The following is a 17,149-nucleotide window of genomic DNA, read 5'->3' as shown; positions in this document are numbered from 1 at the left end:
GGCTCCACACAAGCTAGACTTGGAAAAGCAAGACTGTAACACTGGTGGCTTCCTGAAGACAAATAGCTCCAAAGTCCCAGCCATGTGGTCTCCATCACATGGAGCACTATTTGTGCTAACATCTATTTCTGTCAGAAGCTCCATTTTAAAAAAATGCCTACCAAACAATAAATCGGGAGGCAGCTCATAACTATGAATCTTCTCAGTGACACATAATGGAAATATTCAAATCTGCCCATTACCTCAAGTACAAAAGTGTCACTGTAGGACAATTTTACATCAAATAATCATTGCTATTTCTGAGATTAAAAGCACTAGGACTAGAAGCAAAACTCCAAGCATCTAAGATAAAAATATTTCAAGTAACCTTGAATAGCAGGTTAAGGAAGTTTATTCCATATATCATCAAAGCAGTACTGAATTACTTTTACCTGGCTTGAGCAGAAACCTGAATTATAATAGTGTTCATAATCAAGGGCACAAATTCAGCTACCACATTATGAATGTTCAGTTTGTAGAGCTTAAAAAAAAAAAAGAAAAAAACAGTATAATTAGAGAAACAAGAGAAACATGCAACTCATTCATGCATTCAACATATTTGAAAGCTAATGAAAGACCAATGAAAAAATCTCATAGTATTACTATTCCACCTTATTTTAATCTCAATATTGATTACATTTTGCCATGGGAAGTTACACAGCAACTGAGTAACCAGAAGTGCTTAGGTGCAAAACACAACACTGTACTAACCTGATACATAAGAACAACAATAATAGGTAGCTCGGCCAAGACCTTCAGGGATAAAGATCCCCTGGGTATTATAGAATGCTGAAAAGAGAATACATGTTTTATAAACAGTTTGTTGATTTTTAAAAGTGCTCGTAATGCATTTTTAAAGAAACTGCTCATTTTAATAGATACACTTACAGAAGATTTAAGGGGCACAAAGCCACTCAATAATCACATTAAATAAAAAATCCAGTGGTTGCATAGCAAAAATATGGCAAGTTTCAATCATCTTCTACAAACACAGGTTGATACACAAAACCAACCAAAAGAGCCTACTGCATTCTCAGTTTGAATACTTACAGTTCTTGTCTCACTGTCCTCTCTCTCCGGGTTCACCTTCACCACAATTGTTGTAATCATGCCAACCATCTCAGGAGGAGGAACAGTGTTCTCAGGAATCACCTGAGGATTCTCGAAATACCGACCCTAGAAGCAGACAAAGAGCAGAAGAGAAATACAGTCATGCTAGTTACAGTGCAGGCAATGCTTCCACATAATTTTTCCCCACAGCTCATTGTAGATATCTCCTACACAGGACCTTCACTCCAGAAGGTTGCTGGGACTGCATCCCCCATAATCTTTTGCTCCCATACAGCAGGAAGCAGAAAAGAAAAACATTGAAGCAGACAGCTGTAATCTGACAGAAAGAACAGGCAACGGCCTCCAGAGATCAAGCAAGTTGAAGAACTCTACTGGAAGGTAAATCATGCAGCCTTCCCTCAAAAAAAACAAAAAAAAACAACCAAAATTTGGAGATTGGTGAAGCCAATAGAATGGTATTTTATTAAACAAATGCACCTTGGTTTTCTCACACTGTTAATACTACAAAAACAAGATTTTCTAAATCAAAGTCTAAATTTCTCTGTTTTGTGGAGTATTTCCGTTAAATATTTTTCTTAAAACTAACTGAATCATTAGATGTAGAAGTAATTAACTCATTTAGAGGCAAAATTAAGACAGAGGATTTAGTTCCCTGACTACAGCAAGGGTGATTTGGGAAATAAAAAACTCACCACAACTTTAGGAAGTTCCTTGTAAATCTGCTTCACAAAGTCCAAAAAATGATGGATCTAGGAAAGAAAAAGGTGCTTCACCACACAGCCAAAAACTTACAATTTTACAATGCCTGTATTAGCAGCAGTACAACTACATGCAACCTTTAGCCACCACTAGAGTTCACTTTTCGTGACATCTAAAAGGGATACTGAAGTTCTCCAAGTCTATTCTGTTCCACTCACATTAACTTGAATTGACTTGGAAAGAATCTAATTTGACTATAACCTCAACATTTTCCCAATGTGGTACAAATAGGAATAATGACTAGAAAATAATCAAGTCTTCTGAGGGAAAAAAAAGAAATCAAGGAAAGAAAGCAAAAGAAGAAAAACACAGACTTTCATGCAAACTCCTTCTTGAGACACAGGAGTGACACAAGTGTGGAAAGAGAAGAGGAAATAAGAGGCGATAATATTCCAGGATTTTTCTTTCACAAACCAAAAAGGCACCAATTCTCTCTTCCTCTGAGGGTGTTTTATCCTTTTTGGAGATGCTCCCATGCTAACACAGTACCCATAAACACCTGAAGTGAAAGCAACCAGACTTTAACAGTTTGTTTTGTTGGTTTTTTACCCTCCACAGGGTGCTGGACTGCTTAGCACTGTGCAATCCTCCTCTATGAAGTATTTGAGGGTTGTTTTTTTGCTGTTGGTTTTCTAATATATGGTTACTAGAGGTCAACAGACAGAAAATGACAGCAGAAATAAAACACACAGCAATTCTGAAAAGAGCATGGGAGTAACATAGCACGATTGATCACTTACTTCTTGAGTGATTGCTGGTCTGAACTGTTTGTGCAATTCAATTATTATTCTTAAGCAGATCAGTACATTTTCTTCATTCTCCGTCTGACAAAAAACAGAACTTCAGTGAGTCTACCATTGCATTCTTCAACTTCAAAACCCCATAAAAGCACAGTTATCTCATTCCATTACTGCAGATTTGCATGAGCAAGATGCCTTTAATTCGATCTAACTTTACCCTATAACCTCTGGAGAAGGCTGAAAATAAATTAAATTCATCCCTTTTGGAACAAAAACCAGAATGGCTGAACACCATCAGACCTGACTACGCATCACAGACAGAAGCACAAGTGGAGCCATTTGCACACCAAGACATCCCCAAATGTAACATGTTATTTTTGGCAAGCTTTGAGTAACAATGTTTTCAGTGCTGAGTAAGAAGCAGATCTACATCTCCAGAACAAAGCATTTGCATCTACACAAGCTAAGCAAAAAAAATGCATATAAATGTAATGTTATCTAAGGTAAGCAATAAAGAACAGCTCCCTGCAAAATTAAAAGCCAAGAAAGGGAGAAAAAAGAGAACTTGAAGAAATCCGAAATCCTACAGACAGTACGTAAGTGCACTGATAAAGGCTAAGCAGAATGTTGCTCCACTCTTGCTCCAGAAGCACAGCCAATGTAATTACTCTCAAAAACCCACCCCCAGCAATTCTGGAGATGAAGCAGAACTTTCTGCAAATCTGGAACAGTTTTAAAAGAAAATATACACACACACCCATAAGCAAAGATAAATACCTCTAGAAATCTAAACATCACAGACAGGATATTCTTGGTATGAAGACGAAGGTGCTCATTTGTTGGTATTCTGTGGATTATTTCAAGCACTAATTTCCGGAGTTGCTGTTTAAATCAAGAAGTAATTAAATAAATCAAGAGCTGCTGGGATTTTTTAGGAGACCACAAAAAACAACAGTTAATGGATGCATGTTTTCAACTTCCATACTTGAGCATCACTTCACTTTGCACAGGCTGGCCCTTAGATACAAACACAAAATGCTTCCTATTTGAATAAGCCAAATGTAACAATCACTGTTGAAAATGTGCTCCTTAAGCAAGTCCAGTAAACCATTAATGACATGGATTCTCAACCACTGCCTTTTGCTACAAAGTGTAACAACTTATCAGCAAGAAAGCCAAGTCCAGCATCCAGCCTTCCCCCCACTGCTCTTAGAAGCATGATGGCAAAGTTTAAAAGCAACGTATTCAGAAACTGGACTTTTCAGTTTCTCTCCAAACAACAGATCTGTTTTTAAGTACAAAGGTAGCACAGAAGTCGGTTCGTTGGCTAACCAAGAGCATCACTGAACAAGCAGCCTGCTGCACGCTCTGCAGAAGGCAGAGACGCTCTGCACAGCTTACCTGGGCTGGCTTCTCCTGCAGAAACTGAACTTCTCCGTCCTGCAGGAAGGTGAGGAACCTTGGGATGATGTGTTCCAGGAATGTAGAATATTGAGGGGATGATGTCACATTCTAATTCAAAAGAGAATGAAAACATGAAGACATAACACACTACCACAGATTGTACCAAGTTACATTCCAAGCTTCTAGAAAACATTTTCAGTGATTTTTATCAGATGTTGTATTTAAGCATCTGCTGACATACTACAGAGTTAGCATCTTTGAAACAAGCACACACAAAACCCCGGGAGGATATTTTCAGATACTCACTTACTGTAATAGTAAGTTCTGCTCAGCCTGTGCACAAACTACTGCAGAACGGTCACAGACAGCTCAGTCCCTTACACACACTAAGCAAGGATGAAGCCTTTTAACTTTTTTAATGCAAATAATACAGTTGTGACAGCTCTAATTGCATTTCACTGCATTAACCTAAACAAAATAGTTTGCTGGACGGGAGATTCCACTGATGAGCTCATCAACAACTGAAATCTGCACAGCACTGCACTTCCAGCACCTCGCATAAAGCTTATTTAAGAATATCTGATGACATCAAAGAGCACTAGAATGGGTATTTTTGAGTCCATGCCACAGACTAAGCAAGATCACTTCAAACAACACAGATTTGGACAAAAGCTGTTACAGCAACAGCACTTTTATTCTTATTTATCACAGCTAAAAACACAAAGAGAGCATTACAGCCATTCTAAGATCTTGCATTTATTCATTCCACAAAAGAACAAGTTCTCCACAATTTCAGAACACACTCATTCTAACTAGGTGTTCAGTGACAGTACCATCTGACTAACATATGCTTGGTTTAACTTGTTTCTCAACTTTGTTTCTGGTGCTCATCTAAACCTGATTTATCACTGAGCAAGAGATGTCACTGGAGTCATCTCCACTCCTGATGCCAGACTGCATCTGACAGCTCCTCACTTCCATCCCGTGGGATTACTCAGGAGTAACAGAGGGCCTTTTGCATCACAAGAACAAAACACAAACTCAAAATAAATAAAACAATACTTAAAATACAGATTTCAGATCACTCAGCTAAATAGAAAAAAGAAAACATGTGATGTCACCTTTATTTAAATGCTCACTGAACAATGACTACAGAACAAAAGAGCTCTCAAGTTCAAAGACGAACTCTTCAAACATCTGGGTAGCTGCTGAATGCAGCAGTAACATAAGTGCTTTATAGTAGAATTTACAACTCACAACAATAATACGAATCTTTTAACTGCATAATACCAGATGTCACACTGACTGACACGAAGCACCGTAAGGACTGCCATCCTGGACAGCTTTTTTTATTAATTACCTCAAAATTCTCACTGACTTCTTGCATCATTTTCAATTTGGTTTCATCGGCTGAAAAAGGAAATTCAAACAAAAAAGTAAATAAATACAAAGCTAAATCATGAAAGCAAGTACCAGGCTCACTGACGAAAGAAGCAATCAGATCTTATCAGTTTAGCTGTCACCGCCAAATTATAAGGCACACAACTCTCACAAACATCCCTGTCATACAACCACACACACGACTCACTCTCTCTTTGGCTCAAGGAAATATTATTCATCACTTTGCTTCCTCAAAAATCAGTATTTTAACAAAATTTAAGCTGAATTTAGCATGCATTTGTCAACTTTTTGAACAATATTCAGACATTTGTGAAACAAACCACAAGTGAACACAATTCTATGATTCTATTAGCAGTCCAATAAGACAAAAAGGAAAACAGTTTCAAACTAGAAGATGGGAAATCTAGATTGAATGTAAGGAAAATGTTTTTTACAATAAGGATAGTGAGGCAGTGGCACAGGGTGCAGAGAATGTTGGTCATGCCCTGTCCCTGCAGACATCCAAGCTCAGGGGATGGATCAGAGCACTGATAGAGCTGTCAGTGTCCCTGCTCAGTGCGGGGGAGTTACACTGGATGAGTTTGAGGGTCCCCTCCAGCTCGAAAATGATTTTATGATTTAACTTACAATACAGAAAAAAATGTATCTTACGTGTATTGACATCTGTAAGAGCAGCCACAAATTGAAGGTACTTTTTCATCAGAGTGGTTTGGTCCACCACTGTGGGCCCTTGTGCTGAAACAAATGCCATCTTGGAGGAGGGAGATCAGCTTTCACTACATAGAATCAAGATCAACACGCCTACAAAATATATATGTGTGTGTTAGTTTACATACCTGCTCAATTGCAGTCATCATCTTACCCAAACCCGTTCTTCTAACACACTGAAGAGAACATATCTCACTCACAGAGTCACAGGGCACATCTCTGCAGGACTACGTGAACAATGCCTGGTGTGTGCAGCACCCAGGAGCACAGGCACAAACCTCCAAACAGCAAGGCGACCCAGCTCTTCCCATCTGCCCTCTCTGCATCTGCTCTGAGGCCTCACCTGGAGCACTGCACCCAGGCCTGGGGCCACAGCTCAGGAGGGATGCGGAGCTGTTGGCATGGGCACAGAGATGCTCAGAGGTTGGACGGGGACAGGCTGAGGAAATCGGGGGTGTGCAGCCTGGAGAAGAGAAGGCCGCGGGAAGACTCAAGAGCAGCCTTACAATACTTAAACAGAGAGTATAAACCAGAAGGAAACTGACTTTTTACATGAGTAGACAGTGAAAGGGTAAGGGGGAATGGCTTTAAACTGAAAGAAGGGACATTTAGGTTAGACGTCAGGGAAATTTTTCTCCAAGAGATCGGTGACGTGCTGTCAGCGCTGCGCAGAGCTGTGCTGCCCCATCCCTGGAGGTGCCAAGGGCACGGATGGGCAGCCGGAGCTGCCGCCCGGTTTGGGAGCTGGCAGCCCTGCCCACAGCAAAGAGACGGAGCGGGGCGACTCCAGAGCTCCCTTCCAACGGAACCATTCTGGGCTCCCAAGATCCAAGTCAGCATCAGCGCCTTCCTTCTGCTTCCACCGCTCTGCCCTCCGACCCGCATCCCACCAGCGACCCGCAGCCGGAGCTGCCAGCAGCCGAGCTGCCGCTCGCGGCCCTTCCCGCCTGCACAGCAACCCGCGTTCGGACATCCTCAGCCTCCGGCTCCGGCCTCGCCGCCGCTCGCGGCCGCTTACCTGCACCGCCCGGCGCTCCCCGCCGCCGCCATCACGCCGCCCCCATCCCCGCCGACACGGACACGGAACGAACGGCCGTGCCGGCGCTCCCTGCGGCCCAAGGCCTCCGAGCGCGGATCTGCCGGACGGCGGCCCTTCCTCCTCCTCTGTTCCGTGCCCCGCCGCCCCACCGCTTCGCCCCGGCCCGCCACCCCCGCGCTGCTCACCCCGCGGCCCCCCGACTCCTCCTTTGTTGCTGCCGGAGCCCGGCGGCGGCGCATGGGCGCAACGGAAGCTCCCGAGCTCAGTTCCGGCCGCCTCCTCCCGCCGCCCGCCTCGCGCGCACCCCCGGGCGGAGCGCAGCGCAGCCATCGATCGCAGCGCCGCTACGGCGCGCGGGGAGCGGCGCTGCCCCGGGCTGCGCGGCCCCGCCGGGTCTCTCCGAGGAGCGTCCGCCCCAAGCGCTGCGGCCGCGGGCGGCGGGACGCGCAGCCGAGGGCACGGGGCACGGCCGGACCGCCCCGCGGGATCTTTTGGGCGCTCGGGGCTGCTCGCGCACCGCCCCCTCACAGCACGGCGCGCCCCCGCCCGCGGAGCCGGGCAGCGCCGCAAGGAACGCGGAGGGGCTTCGGTCAGACGGTGCCCCGCGGGTCACGGAGCCGCGGCGGGCAGGGCTGCCAACTGCTGGATCGGGGCGGCCCCGGGCCGTCCGCGTCTAGACTTTTGACGGCGCGGCCCCGCGGGCCCTTCCCCCTGGGGGTGGCTGGGCGCCGCCGAGGGGGAGCGGCCCCGGGGGCGGACGGACGGAGCGCCGCAGTACCGCGGGCGGCCTCGAGGGCAGCGCCCTGCGCTGAGCGCCCGTCATGCTGCGGCTGAGCTGCGTGCTGCTGCCCGCCGTGCTGCTGCTGCTGCTCTGCCGTGCCGCCGCGGCGCCGGGTAACGGAGAGAAGGGCCTGCGGCCCCGGGAGATGGAGAGGCGGTCGGGCGTGGGGCTGCGGGGACGGCGGGGCGGGGACGGGCTGCGTCACCTCGGGGAGCTGGGCCGGCGGGGGGCTGATGGTTGCCCGAAGCCGGGAAGCGCTTCTGCTTCCCGCGGCGCTCGGGCAGCATACGGCTCCCGCTTTGGTCTCGGGTTGGAAAGGTGGAAGGGACCGCGGAGCGCTGCTGAGCTCCGTGCCCGTGGGGGAGGCACTGATCGGCGGCGGCGGGTCGACCCTGGCTGGGCAGAGCCCGGCGATAGCCTCAAGGAGATAACCGCGAGGCGGCTGTTTTTTTCCGCAAGTTTCGCTGAGAAGAAGCGGAGGACGTCCTGAACCTTCTAGAGAGCTGGAACCTCGCAGCACTCGGTTTCATTAAATCACGTTTTCCTCTGGGAACCCCAGAAGCTGAACAAACTCAGAGCTGTTCCTTGCCCTGTATGAGGGCAACAGACGAGTTCTAGTTTGGTCAGTACTGTGAAAATTGTTTTTCACCACTCATTTGCATCCAGATTTGCTCAGAACCTGCAATCCCTGGAATAACGTGAGGGCACTACACGGATGCTTTGTGCTCCTCTCCCACCCCAGCCAGAGGGCTGCAGGAAAGGCAGTGCAGGGGTTAGCTGGCCCACTGCTCCCTCCTGTCCCCATGAGCAATCTGTTAGCTGCTGGAAGACTGAAGGAGCCCCACAGCTGCGCAGTGCTCTGCCTAGCATTGCCCCCATGCTCTCCCATGAGAGAACAGCTGGGAGGAGAACTGCTCAGGGTGGCAAAATGCCAGGTCCCCTTCACAGTTCTGTCCCACTTCAGAGCTTGCAGTGGCTGTCGTGTTTTGTTTTGATTTAGCAGATCATTTCACCATAAAATAGCTTAGGTTGGAATGTATCTTACAGCCCATCCAGTCCCAACCCCTGGCCATGGGCTGGCTGCTCCCCAGCAGCTCAGGCTGCCCAAGGCCCCTCCACAGCCTCAGGAACCTCCAAGGATGGGCAGCCTGTGCCACAGCCTCACCATCTGCTCAGTAAATTTCGTGTACATTCATTTCCAGGCTCTTTTCAATCCTGTCCAGTGGCAGAACAAGGGGCAATGGGCACTAACTGGGCATAGGAAGTTCCACACAAACATAAGGAAAAATTTCTTTGCTTTGAGGGTGACAGAGCACTGGAACAGGCTGCCCAGAGAGGCTGTGGAGTCTCCTTATAGATTATAAAGAAGAAACAGCTGTACTGATGTTTTACTTTCAGTTAGGAGGAGGTTGAGCTGTTCAGTATAGCTGACAGGAGAAGCAATTGGATGAAATCTTACCTGGCTTTGGAAGTCCATATTTTTTTTAGGATAATGGTTTGCCCAGTGAGAGATTTCTTGAGGCCAGCCTGGTAACTTCTGTTTTCTGTAGCTGCAAAGGATTGTTCTGAATCCTCATCTTTGGCTTCTTCACTCTGCTCCTCACTAGCACTGCAGAAATCAAAAAGATGTGGAGGGGATATTATTGAAAAGTTTTGCTTTCTCCTTCACTTGAATTTCAGCTTCTTGAGTCAGGGTGAGTTGTGCTTAATTATAAATTAATTGGAACAACCAAAATTAGAGCTGAACATGGCCTTCTTCCAGTAGCTGGAAGCTCAATGACAGCTTTGTTAGATCATTAGTGACACTGGGCCTATAGCTATAGCCTAACTGTACCTCTAAAAACTCCTCAAAGTTTTTGGGATGTTCTAATCAGAGACTCCTTCCTACTGTTGACACTTCTAGGACCCCTTCTAACGGATGTGTCATGTTGGAATGCATATATGCACACAACAGTTCCTGTTCCAGATTTTTAAATGGCAAAAAGGTGGTAGTTTGAACTTAGTGCTGTGAGTCACATAAGCACAGCTAACTAGGTAAGGTGCACTGAGTTACAAAGTCTCTCTTTTTTGTCCTGCTTCTGAAATTCACAGAGCAGTATGGTCTGGAAATCACCAACAATGGTCCCATCACAACAGGAGCTCAAGCTACTCTTCACGCCATTCTGAGGACGAAGAACGACAGCACTGTATCAAACTTGTATCACTTTAACTGGATTTATGCTCCTCTGATCCTGATAGAGAAATCCGAGCAGCGGTTGCACTCCGTAATTAACGTGACTGGTGAATTTCCTGGGGCTTTTCCTGTATCTGTCTGGGTGACTCACAGAAACTGCTGGTTATGTCGGCCAGTTGCTAGGAACGTCACCATGCTTCAGATCACAGGTAAAGCAGAATTGCTGCTGCCCTCGCTAGCATCAGAAAAGGAAAGCCAGGCGGAAATATGGCCTCCAGCAGCAGTTTGATTTGTGTAGGCCTTCGTTGCAGGAGGTTTTGGCCAGCACTGTACCAACTGGGCCGTGCTGCAGGCTGCCCATCTCAGTCAGTCCAGGATTTTTTCCTCTCAGTCCTATTAGAAGCTTCATCTTGTCCCACTGTATAACCTTCCGTAAGTCAAGTAATCTCATCGTGTGTAACAACATTGAGTAATAGATCAAAAATACACTTAACTGTTTGGACTGGGGCACAGAAAGACTTATGCTGTGTATTTTAAGTCACGTGTCGGTACACACAGCATTCTATGAAAGTGATTCATGCTGTCATTCTTTGTCTACCTTAATTTTCTGCAGAATTTGTCACGGGGAATCTTACCATTGCCCAGATAGAAGACAGCAGATTTATCAAGCATGGTTCCAGCTCTTCTATGGGTGCTGTGACACGGATTTCTTTCTGTCTTCATGATCCAAGTGATTACTTCAAGTCAGCTTCATTTGTCTACAACTGGGACTTTGGAGATGGGTAGGTGTGGTTACTTTGTTCTCTTTAATGATTACTTAAGGTGCCTCTCATTCAGCTGTTCATCTAGAGAGAAATCCTGTTCATACACGGGATGGCACACACGCCTTTGCCCATTGGTATGACCCTGCAGCAGGGAGGATGAAACATGTCCAGCTATTTGCCTTCTCTTGAGTACAAATTTATGTCCAGCACAAACAAGAGTACACAAATAGAAAAATAAGATCCAGTTTTTGAATGCTGCATCTTTCTTCCTATCTTCCTTTTTTTTAAAAAAAAAAAATCTTTTATTTTTCCTTTTCAATACTTCAATTAGCTGTAGTCCACCTGTTTTAATGGTAGTTTTCATCTTTTATTGTTTATTCCTATTCCATTTTCTAAAGTCCTATAGCACTATTCTTGATTCTATAAATACACTGTGAGTCTGATACTGACTATAGTTTTACTGGTTTTACACCTGCTAACTGCAACAGACATTAATCCTTACTGATGAGGACATGAAGGCGAATTAGAATCATAGCTGACTACCACTGGCTTTAAAGAAAATACTCCTTTTTCAATGTTAAATCAGAAATAAGCAAGTACTTGATAAACTTCAGTTTTGATTTTCATATTGCACACAGAGTTTATCAGATTACCAAGGAGCCCTTTGTCTACTGCAACTGCTCCACCACGGGGAATCGCACAGTGCATCTCAAAGTCGTAGCAGAGTGGGAGCAAATTGGAAGCATCATACATGAAACAGAAACTGTGCAGAAAACTGGTGATTTTACCACTGCTTTGGAGCTGCTAGGTAATTATAAAACATTTTGCACGCTCAAAATAAAATGTTACATGTGTGTAGTGATGCAATCTAGATGGTAGGTTTTTAAGGTGGTAACACAACATAGGTGCTGATTCAAGTGGATGAACTGGTCAGTATTTTTCAATGAAGGGTTTGCATTCTAAAATGGACTTTGCACCATTCTGGTTCACAAAAAGTCTAAAATCTTCTGTTTCATTTTCATTCCTTAGAAGTTTCACTATCTTTTGTAACAGCCTCAAACAGACTCAAAACTTCAAATAATTTGTTTATCATACTTATGGAGGATCCGTTTGTTTAATTTATGATGAATATCCCTAAAAAATACATCTGTTAGAACAAGTGTTGTGAAAGTTTCATTGATTTGGTCAGTTGTAAACAAACACACTTCAATAATCCCGTGCATTATTATGTACCTGATTACATTCAAAAAAGAAATCACAAAGCATTCCGAAAACTTAACAACTTAACTCTACCAGTAGGTTTCTTTCTTCAGGGTGTGAGGAAGCTGTTGCTTGTGTGAGTGATGCAGCTACCATCTGCATGGTCTAAGAGATGAAACATTTACTGGAAAACCAGTGAATTTCAGGTTGTGTTCCATGTGATGTGCTTGCTTTCCTCCTCTCAGATGCTGTTAAAAGCATTCACGTAGTGGGCTCCAGAGAGACTCACGTCATGGAGAACTTGAGTTTATCTCTTCACATCAATGGCACGTAAGTAGCAAACACTACTGCTTTGCACAAAACACTTTATCTAAGCTTTTTTTCCTCCTCTGTTTCCTTAAAAGTCACTTGCACCCCACAGAACTGTTTGTTAAAGTCTTCATTGAAGAGAACACAGTTGAATACTTGTTTTTTCTTGACTTAAAATACCATGAACTCTAAGAGTCTGACAGAGCCCACATCTGTGCAGAAAAGAAGGATGTTAAAATGTTCATCTCCTCATCAAATCCTCATATAGAAAGCAAAGGTTATCTTTATCCCTTTGTAAATAGAATGTTGAAAGAGAACTTGCCAGAGGAAGATAGTGGAAACAATGACATTTTTAAACTCTCTTTTGAATTTTTATCCCTGACCAATTAATTTCCTCATAATTAAATCAAACTGCAGTCAGAGTCCTGTTGAATGGCAGCAGCCCTTGACTGGCACATGGGAGTGGTGAGTTTCAGAAATCAGTTTGACAAAGTAAAGGCTGACAGAAGATGAATAAGAGAAAGGGGCACCGCACAGTGAGAGCAGGGTGTTTTGTTTTTAAAGTCATCTTTGGAAGGAAAAGTCTGGAGAAAGATGAAGTTGTTGAAGAGAAATGAGTCAAGGAAGGAGAGGAAAATGGAAATGTCAGATTGCAATGTAATGAGCTGGGAAAAGTCTAAGTCGGGTAACTAATCACCTACCATTGTAGGAATGTAGGAGACTCAGGAGCACCTTGCTGTGAGCACAAGCTCTCTAGAGCTGCAGTATTTAGAATGTGTGGGGGTTTCTCATATAGCAGAAGCATTTTAAGTAACGTTTGAAGCACTCAGGAAGGTGCCTTCACCATAAAAATCTCCACGATCACAAAGAAATTTATTCTCCAGAAGAGTAACTCACCTGTGCTCTGCTACAGGGAGCAGATTTGCCTAACGGTGGATTTCCAAAAACAAACCAGAAAAGAGCAGGGCTGCTGGTAGGGGTGCAGGACAGAGGGAGCAGCACCCAATGCAGTCGTGTACCAAGGACAGAAGTGGTACGGATACGCAGCACAGTTTGCACTCAGCAAGGGGACTGCAGTTTGAGAGACTGGAAATTGCAAATATACAAGTAAATATGAATAGTTTAAAAAAATATTACAGGCTACCAGGCTTGACTCTAAGATGGCCATCAGTTCTTGCCAGACCTATCCTCCAGCAGCAGGGCTGGGACTGCTGTGACAGCAGTTTGTGACAAAACCAACAACAAAGGCTTGAGAGATGTGTCATCAAACACACAAACATGCTGCTTTCTTACCAGAGACTACCCTGAGCAGATAAGTACAAAATACTGGTAAGACAGTGTAAAGAAAAGCTCTGTCATCAGAATCAAAGTCCATAGTGTGTAGGGGGAGTCCAAGCAGAATTAGTTGGAGCAAGGACCTGACAGTGTAAATAAATGGCATCAGCTAGATGCTGTGAGAATGCATGCAGACATAATGTGGATTGTAGCTAGAGAGCCTGACAACTGAAATCTTTTTGTTTTTGTAATACCAAGATCCTTGCAAGTTATTTAACTATCCTAACTGTTAGTCCATTGTGCAGAGATCAATTCACATTCTTTTATTTCCTCTTTTTTTTTTTTTGTTAAATCAGAAGTCTCAGGTGCTCTTCAGTAGCACAGTGATCTCCACTGTGAAAAGAACAAAAACCAACCTATGTTCCCCTAGAAGAGGGGGAAAAAAAAGATTGCTTTTATCTCTGTTAGAGCAGAACATGGCTTTGCTATGCACAACGGCCTGCCTATGACCCACCCAGGTATTTAGCTTTCAGCTGAAAGGACTGCTGTTATAAAAACATCACAAAGGCTTTTTTTCAGTGGACAAACACTATGAACCAAGTAATTGCGCTGTTAATTACTTCTCTATTTGTAGTTAGATTAACCTTATTATTTTCTAAGATGTTTTACAGTTTTATCCCAGTGATTAATCAGCTGTTAGCTGAAAATTTTGGAGCTTTCAATGCACTGTTGTGGTTCTTACATGTCATTTCAGCCCCCCGCTGGCATTATGCTGGCTTATCAAGTCCGAGTGCATTCCATTAGAAGGCGAGAAGTGCCATCTGGTGGTGATCGCCGGCTCCTGCTACAACCTCAGCCATACCTTCAGCGACGCCGGGCAGTACTGCCTCAGCGTCCGGGTGCAGAGCGGCGTGACGATGCTGCAGACCTACCATGAAATAAAAGTGCGGCCAGCAGGTGAGTTGCAGCCACACATTCCCCACTGTCCAGGGTTCTGTCTGTCTCAGGCATTAACTTGCAGCTGATGAGGTTTCAGGAAGCATGAAGAGAAGGGAAAGCTTATATTGTGCCTACTGTAATTGCTCTGAGCTTTTTGTATCCTGCTGAACCCTTAATCTCCAGAGTGTCTTGAAGCTAAAGCGTTCCCTGGGAAGATTTAAATTACATATTTTTCAGTTTAAATAGTCTCTCTTATAGTTAGAGAGGATAAGTGTGAAAACATAAGTGGCTGTAGTACTCCCTTAATTAAGCAGCCTGAATTATTTTTAGTATTTTTTTTAAGGGTAGCCTTCTCTAATCTCCATTTCATTACATGTTTCTATTCCCTCAGCCAGCAATCCCTGCAGGCCACCCTGTTTCCTGCCCTTCGTGGGGCTCTGATTCATCTGAGAAAGAGGACCTGGCCAGGAGACAGCTGGACTGTGATAACAGAACAGTTACAGAACATCCCACTGGGACAGCACTTCTATACATCTAGGATTGCTCACTGCAGGAGGCAGTAGTGTACGCTCAGGGCATAGAGGTAGAATCCTCTTTGCTGAGGGCTACCAGCTGTTGCAAAGATGGTGCTTATCAAGATTCCTCCCTACCCATTCAGGGCATGACAGAGGTACAGACACCCTTGGGAGTTAGGGCTAAAACTTAAACAGCTTTTTTAGCCTGCTTAAGCTGACCCTTGCAATCCCATATTCCTACTTTTCTGATCGTAGAAAGATCTGAAGTAATCTAGGCTGAAAAATCTGTTCCCTGATGCACGCACATCCTTTGTTGTAAAAATGCGAAGAGTTTTCCTAAGACATCTTTTTCTTCTGTTGCCTCTTCTTAGTGTATTATATCACTCCAGGAATGTCCCCTTGTGCTCTTTCCCAGGAATCCAGCCAGCCTTCTTTGTCCTGCTGTGCCTCGCCCTGGTTTCAGTGATGGTAGGACTGGTGCTGTACACGACCTTTCGAAGTAACACACAACAGAAAGACCTTGTGGAGGTATTACTTTGAGCTGGGATAGTAATTAGATAGCTTTCAGCTATGTGTCTTCTTTCATCCTCAGGCAAACAGAGTGGGAGGGAGCATTTCTCTGGTATCTGTCTGAGCTGGCAGAGTTTAAGCAACAGGCATGGAGAAAAACATCCAGCAGGCTTCTGGAGAAACAAAACTGCAATTCAAGTTCCCAGGGCTATCATGTCTAGTTAGTTAAAGTTCCTAAGCATGTGCTTGAATTGAAGTACACCTTCCAGAGGATGTATCTGGAGCGGTTACACGGAAGAAAGCAGAGGGATGATGAGAAGGGATGGGGAACAGTAAAAAAGGATGGTTATGTTAATTGAAGTGACACTAAATTGTCACCCTCATCTCTGCTGGTGCCCTTCCATCTCCCTTGTGTAGCTTTTTACATGTTCATATTTATAAGGCATGAGCTCCCAAATCAAAGATAGCTTCTTGGCCCTTTGGAAAGTACCTCATAGAGGTAACATCATGCCACAATACGCATAAATGGGCCTCTAGGAGGGCTGCTGCAATCCTTGTGTCCAGCTGGTATGAATCTGTCACCAACTTTGAATAGATTTCTGATAGAAACTGATTGAGGACCAGGTGCCATTTCCAACCCAGAGTATTCTGCCTGGTTTCACTTGAACTGGTATGACTGGAATTAAAAACATTCTCATTAATGTTCCTTTTCCAGGTAGCTGACTTTGACTTTTCTCCGCTGTCCGATAAAAGCCTGTCTTCTCATTCACAGTCAGGCTGTGGCCAAGTATGTTGCAGATCATGTTTTCTTCAGTCATCTCAAGAAGCTGACAGGGAGAGTCATGAATTTCTACTTTCTTTCTACAAGCCAGTCAAAATGTACACGGTGTGAAGAACACAACTGCACTTTGGTTACACTGACTCCAAGTTTAACTTTCTCACGTGTGATGAGTTACAAGCCCAGTGCTGCATGAATGGTTTCTTTTTGCCAATGCTATGAGGTAAACCACTTCACCAAGTCCAGCACTTGAGTGTTTCATTATATAATCCAAAAAAGAAGGAGCCTGAAACACAACAGAAGTAATTTTGTATTTTAAAATTATACGGATGTATACATTTACAGCTGTGAAAGCAGCATTTTATTCTTATGAAAGATTATTTTATGCGCAGGTTTGCTCAACTCACTACCTCTTGTAATTTCTCTGTTCCTTCTGCTGTATGTTTCAAAAAAGAAAATGCTTAAAACAAACAAACATACTTCTCTTTCTTATGCTGTAAAAACACTACTGGAAATGCAAGTCATCCAAAAGGTGATGCTAAAAGGGAACTAACTTGTCCTGCTTGGGTGAGGCTTCAGCCTATGTCCTTCAGTGAAGCAGACTATGTAATTATGTCGTCTTTTCTCCTCCATCTTAAAAGGCCCCTTTGTTAAGTTAATGAGGTGGTGTGGGACTGCAGTAGCTGGTGACCTGCTCCTGGAAAGGTAGTGCTACTCACAGGAGCCCGGTGGGATGGCAGCAGC

At 44.4% G+C, this 17,149-nt stretch overlaps 2 protein-coding genes across 7 annotated transcripts in view; one reads left to right on the top strand and one right to left on the bottom strand.

The window, feature by feature from the left end:
• Nucleotides 1-7,425, bottom strand: part of LOC122176031 (transformation/transcription domain associated protein) — a 74,065-nt gene extending 66,640 nt beyond the window's left edge. For all 4 annotated transcript variants that reach the window (XM_042864204.1, XM_042864206.1, XM_042864205.1 and 1 more), the window contains exons 1-10: nucleotides 7,347-7,425; nucleotides 6,066-6,215; nucleotides 5,374-5,423; nucleotides 4,011-4,121; nucleotides 3,387-3,491; nucleotides 2,610-2,693; nucleotides 1,803-1,859; nucleotides 1,090-1,215; nucleotides 751-828; nucleotides 432-520 (exon numbers count right to left, since the gene is read on the bottom strand). In XM_042864204.1, coding sequence (XP_042720138.1) covers nucleotides 432-520; nucleotides 751-828; nucleotides 1,090-1,215; nucleotides 1,803-1,859; nucleotides 2,610-2,693; nucleotides 3,387-3,491; nucleotides 4,011-4,121; nucleotides 5,374-5,423; nucleotides 6,066-6,165 — 800 coding nt within the window. In that variant the 5' untranslated portion in view covers nucleotides 6,166-6,215; nucleotides 7,347-7,425. The remainder of the gene's footprint in view (nucleotides 1-431; nucleotides 521-750; nucleotides 829-1,089; nucleotides 1,216-1,802; nucleotides 1,860-2,609; nucleotides 2,694-3,386; nucleotides 3,492-4,010; nucleotides 4,122-5,373; nucleotides 5,424-6,065; nucleotides 6,216-7,346) is intronic.
• A 557-nt stretch (nucleotides 7,426-7,982) lies between these two features.
• On the top strand, nucleotides 7,983-16,870 carry TMEM130 (transmembrane protein 130). Of its 3 annotated transcripts, none has more exons than XM_042864792.1 (8): nucleotides 7,983-8,055; nucleotides 10,034-10,324; nucleotides 10,729-10,897; nucleotides 11,518-11,687; nucleotides 12,325-12,409; nucleotides 14,418-14,620; nucleotides 15,533-15,645; nucleotides 16,343-16,870. In XM_042864792.1, the coding sequence occupies exons 1-8, from the start codon at nucleotides 7,983-7,985 to the stop codon at nucleotides 16,517-16,519; spliced, it is 1,281 nt and encodes a 426-aa protein (XP_042720726.1). In that variant the 3' UTR covers nucleotides 16,520-16,870. The 3 variants fall into 3 exon arrangements, 2 of the variants coding, with proteins under 2 accessions (XP_042720726.1, XP_042720727.1); XR_006177701.1 differs by lacking the exons at nucleotides 7,983-8,055; nucleotides 16,343-16,870 and adding exons at nucleotides 9,251-9,927; nucleotides 14,994-15,272 and having other exon boundaries at nucleotides 15,533-15,623; XM_042864793.1 differs by lacking the exon at nucleotides 7,983-8,055 and adding an exon at nucleotides 9,251-9,927.
• The last annotated feature ends 279 nt before the right edge of the window (nucleotides 16,871-17,149 follow it).

Source organism: Lagopus leucura, unplaced genomic scaffold (genome assembly GCF_019238085.1).
Source record: "Lagopus leucura isolate 7727_CA_CO unplaced genomic scaffold, USGS_WTPT01 Super-Scaffold_760, whole genome shotgun sequence".
NCBI classification, from domain to species: domain Eukaryota; kingdom Metazoa; phylum Chordata; class Aves; order Galliformes; family Phasianidae; genus Lagopus; species Lagopus leucura.
Note: the sequence above shows the minus strand (reverse complement) of the source record. Positions and strands in the feature narration are given on the sequence as shown.

Coding starts and splice junctions, on each gene's coding strand:
- TMEM130 (XM_042864792.1), top strand. CDS start 7,983: ATGCTGCGGCTGAGCTGCGTGCTGCTGCCCGCCGTGCTGCTGCTGCTG. Junction 10,898..11,517: donor AACTGGGACTTTGGAGATGG/GTAGGTGTGGTT, acceptor TATTGCACACAG/AGTTTATCAGATTACCAAGG. Junction 11,688..12,324: donor CACTGCTTTGGAGCTGCTAG/GTAATTATAAAA, acceptor TCCTCCTCTCAG/ATGCTGTTAAAAGCATTCAC.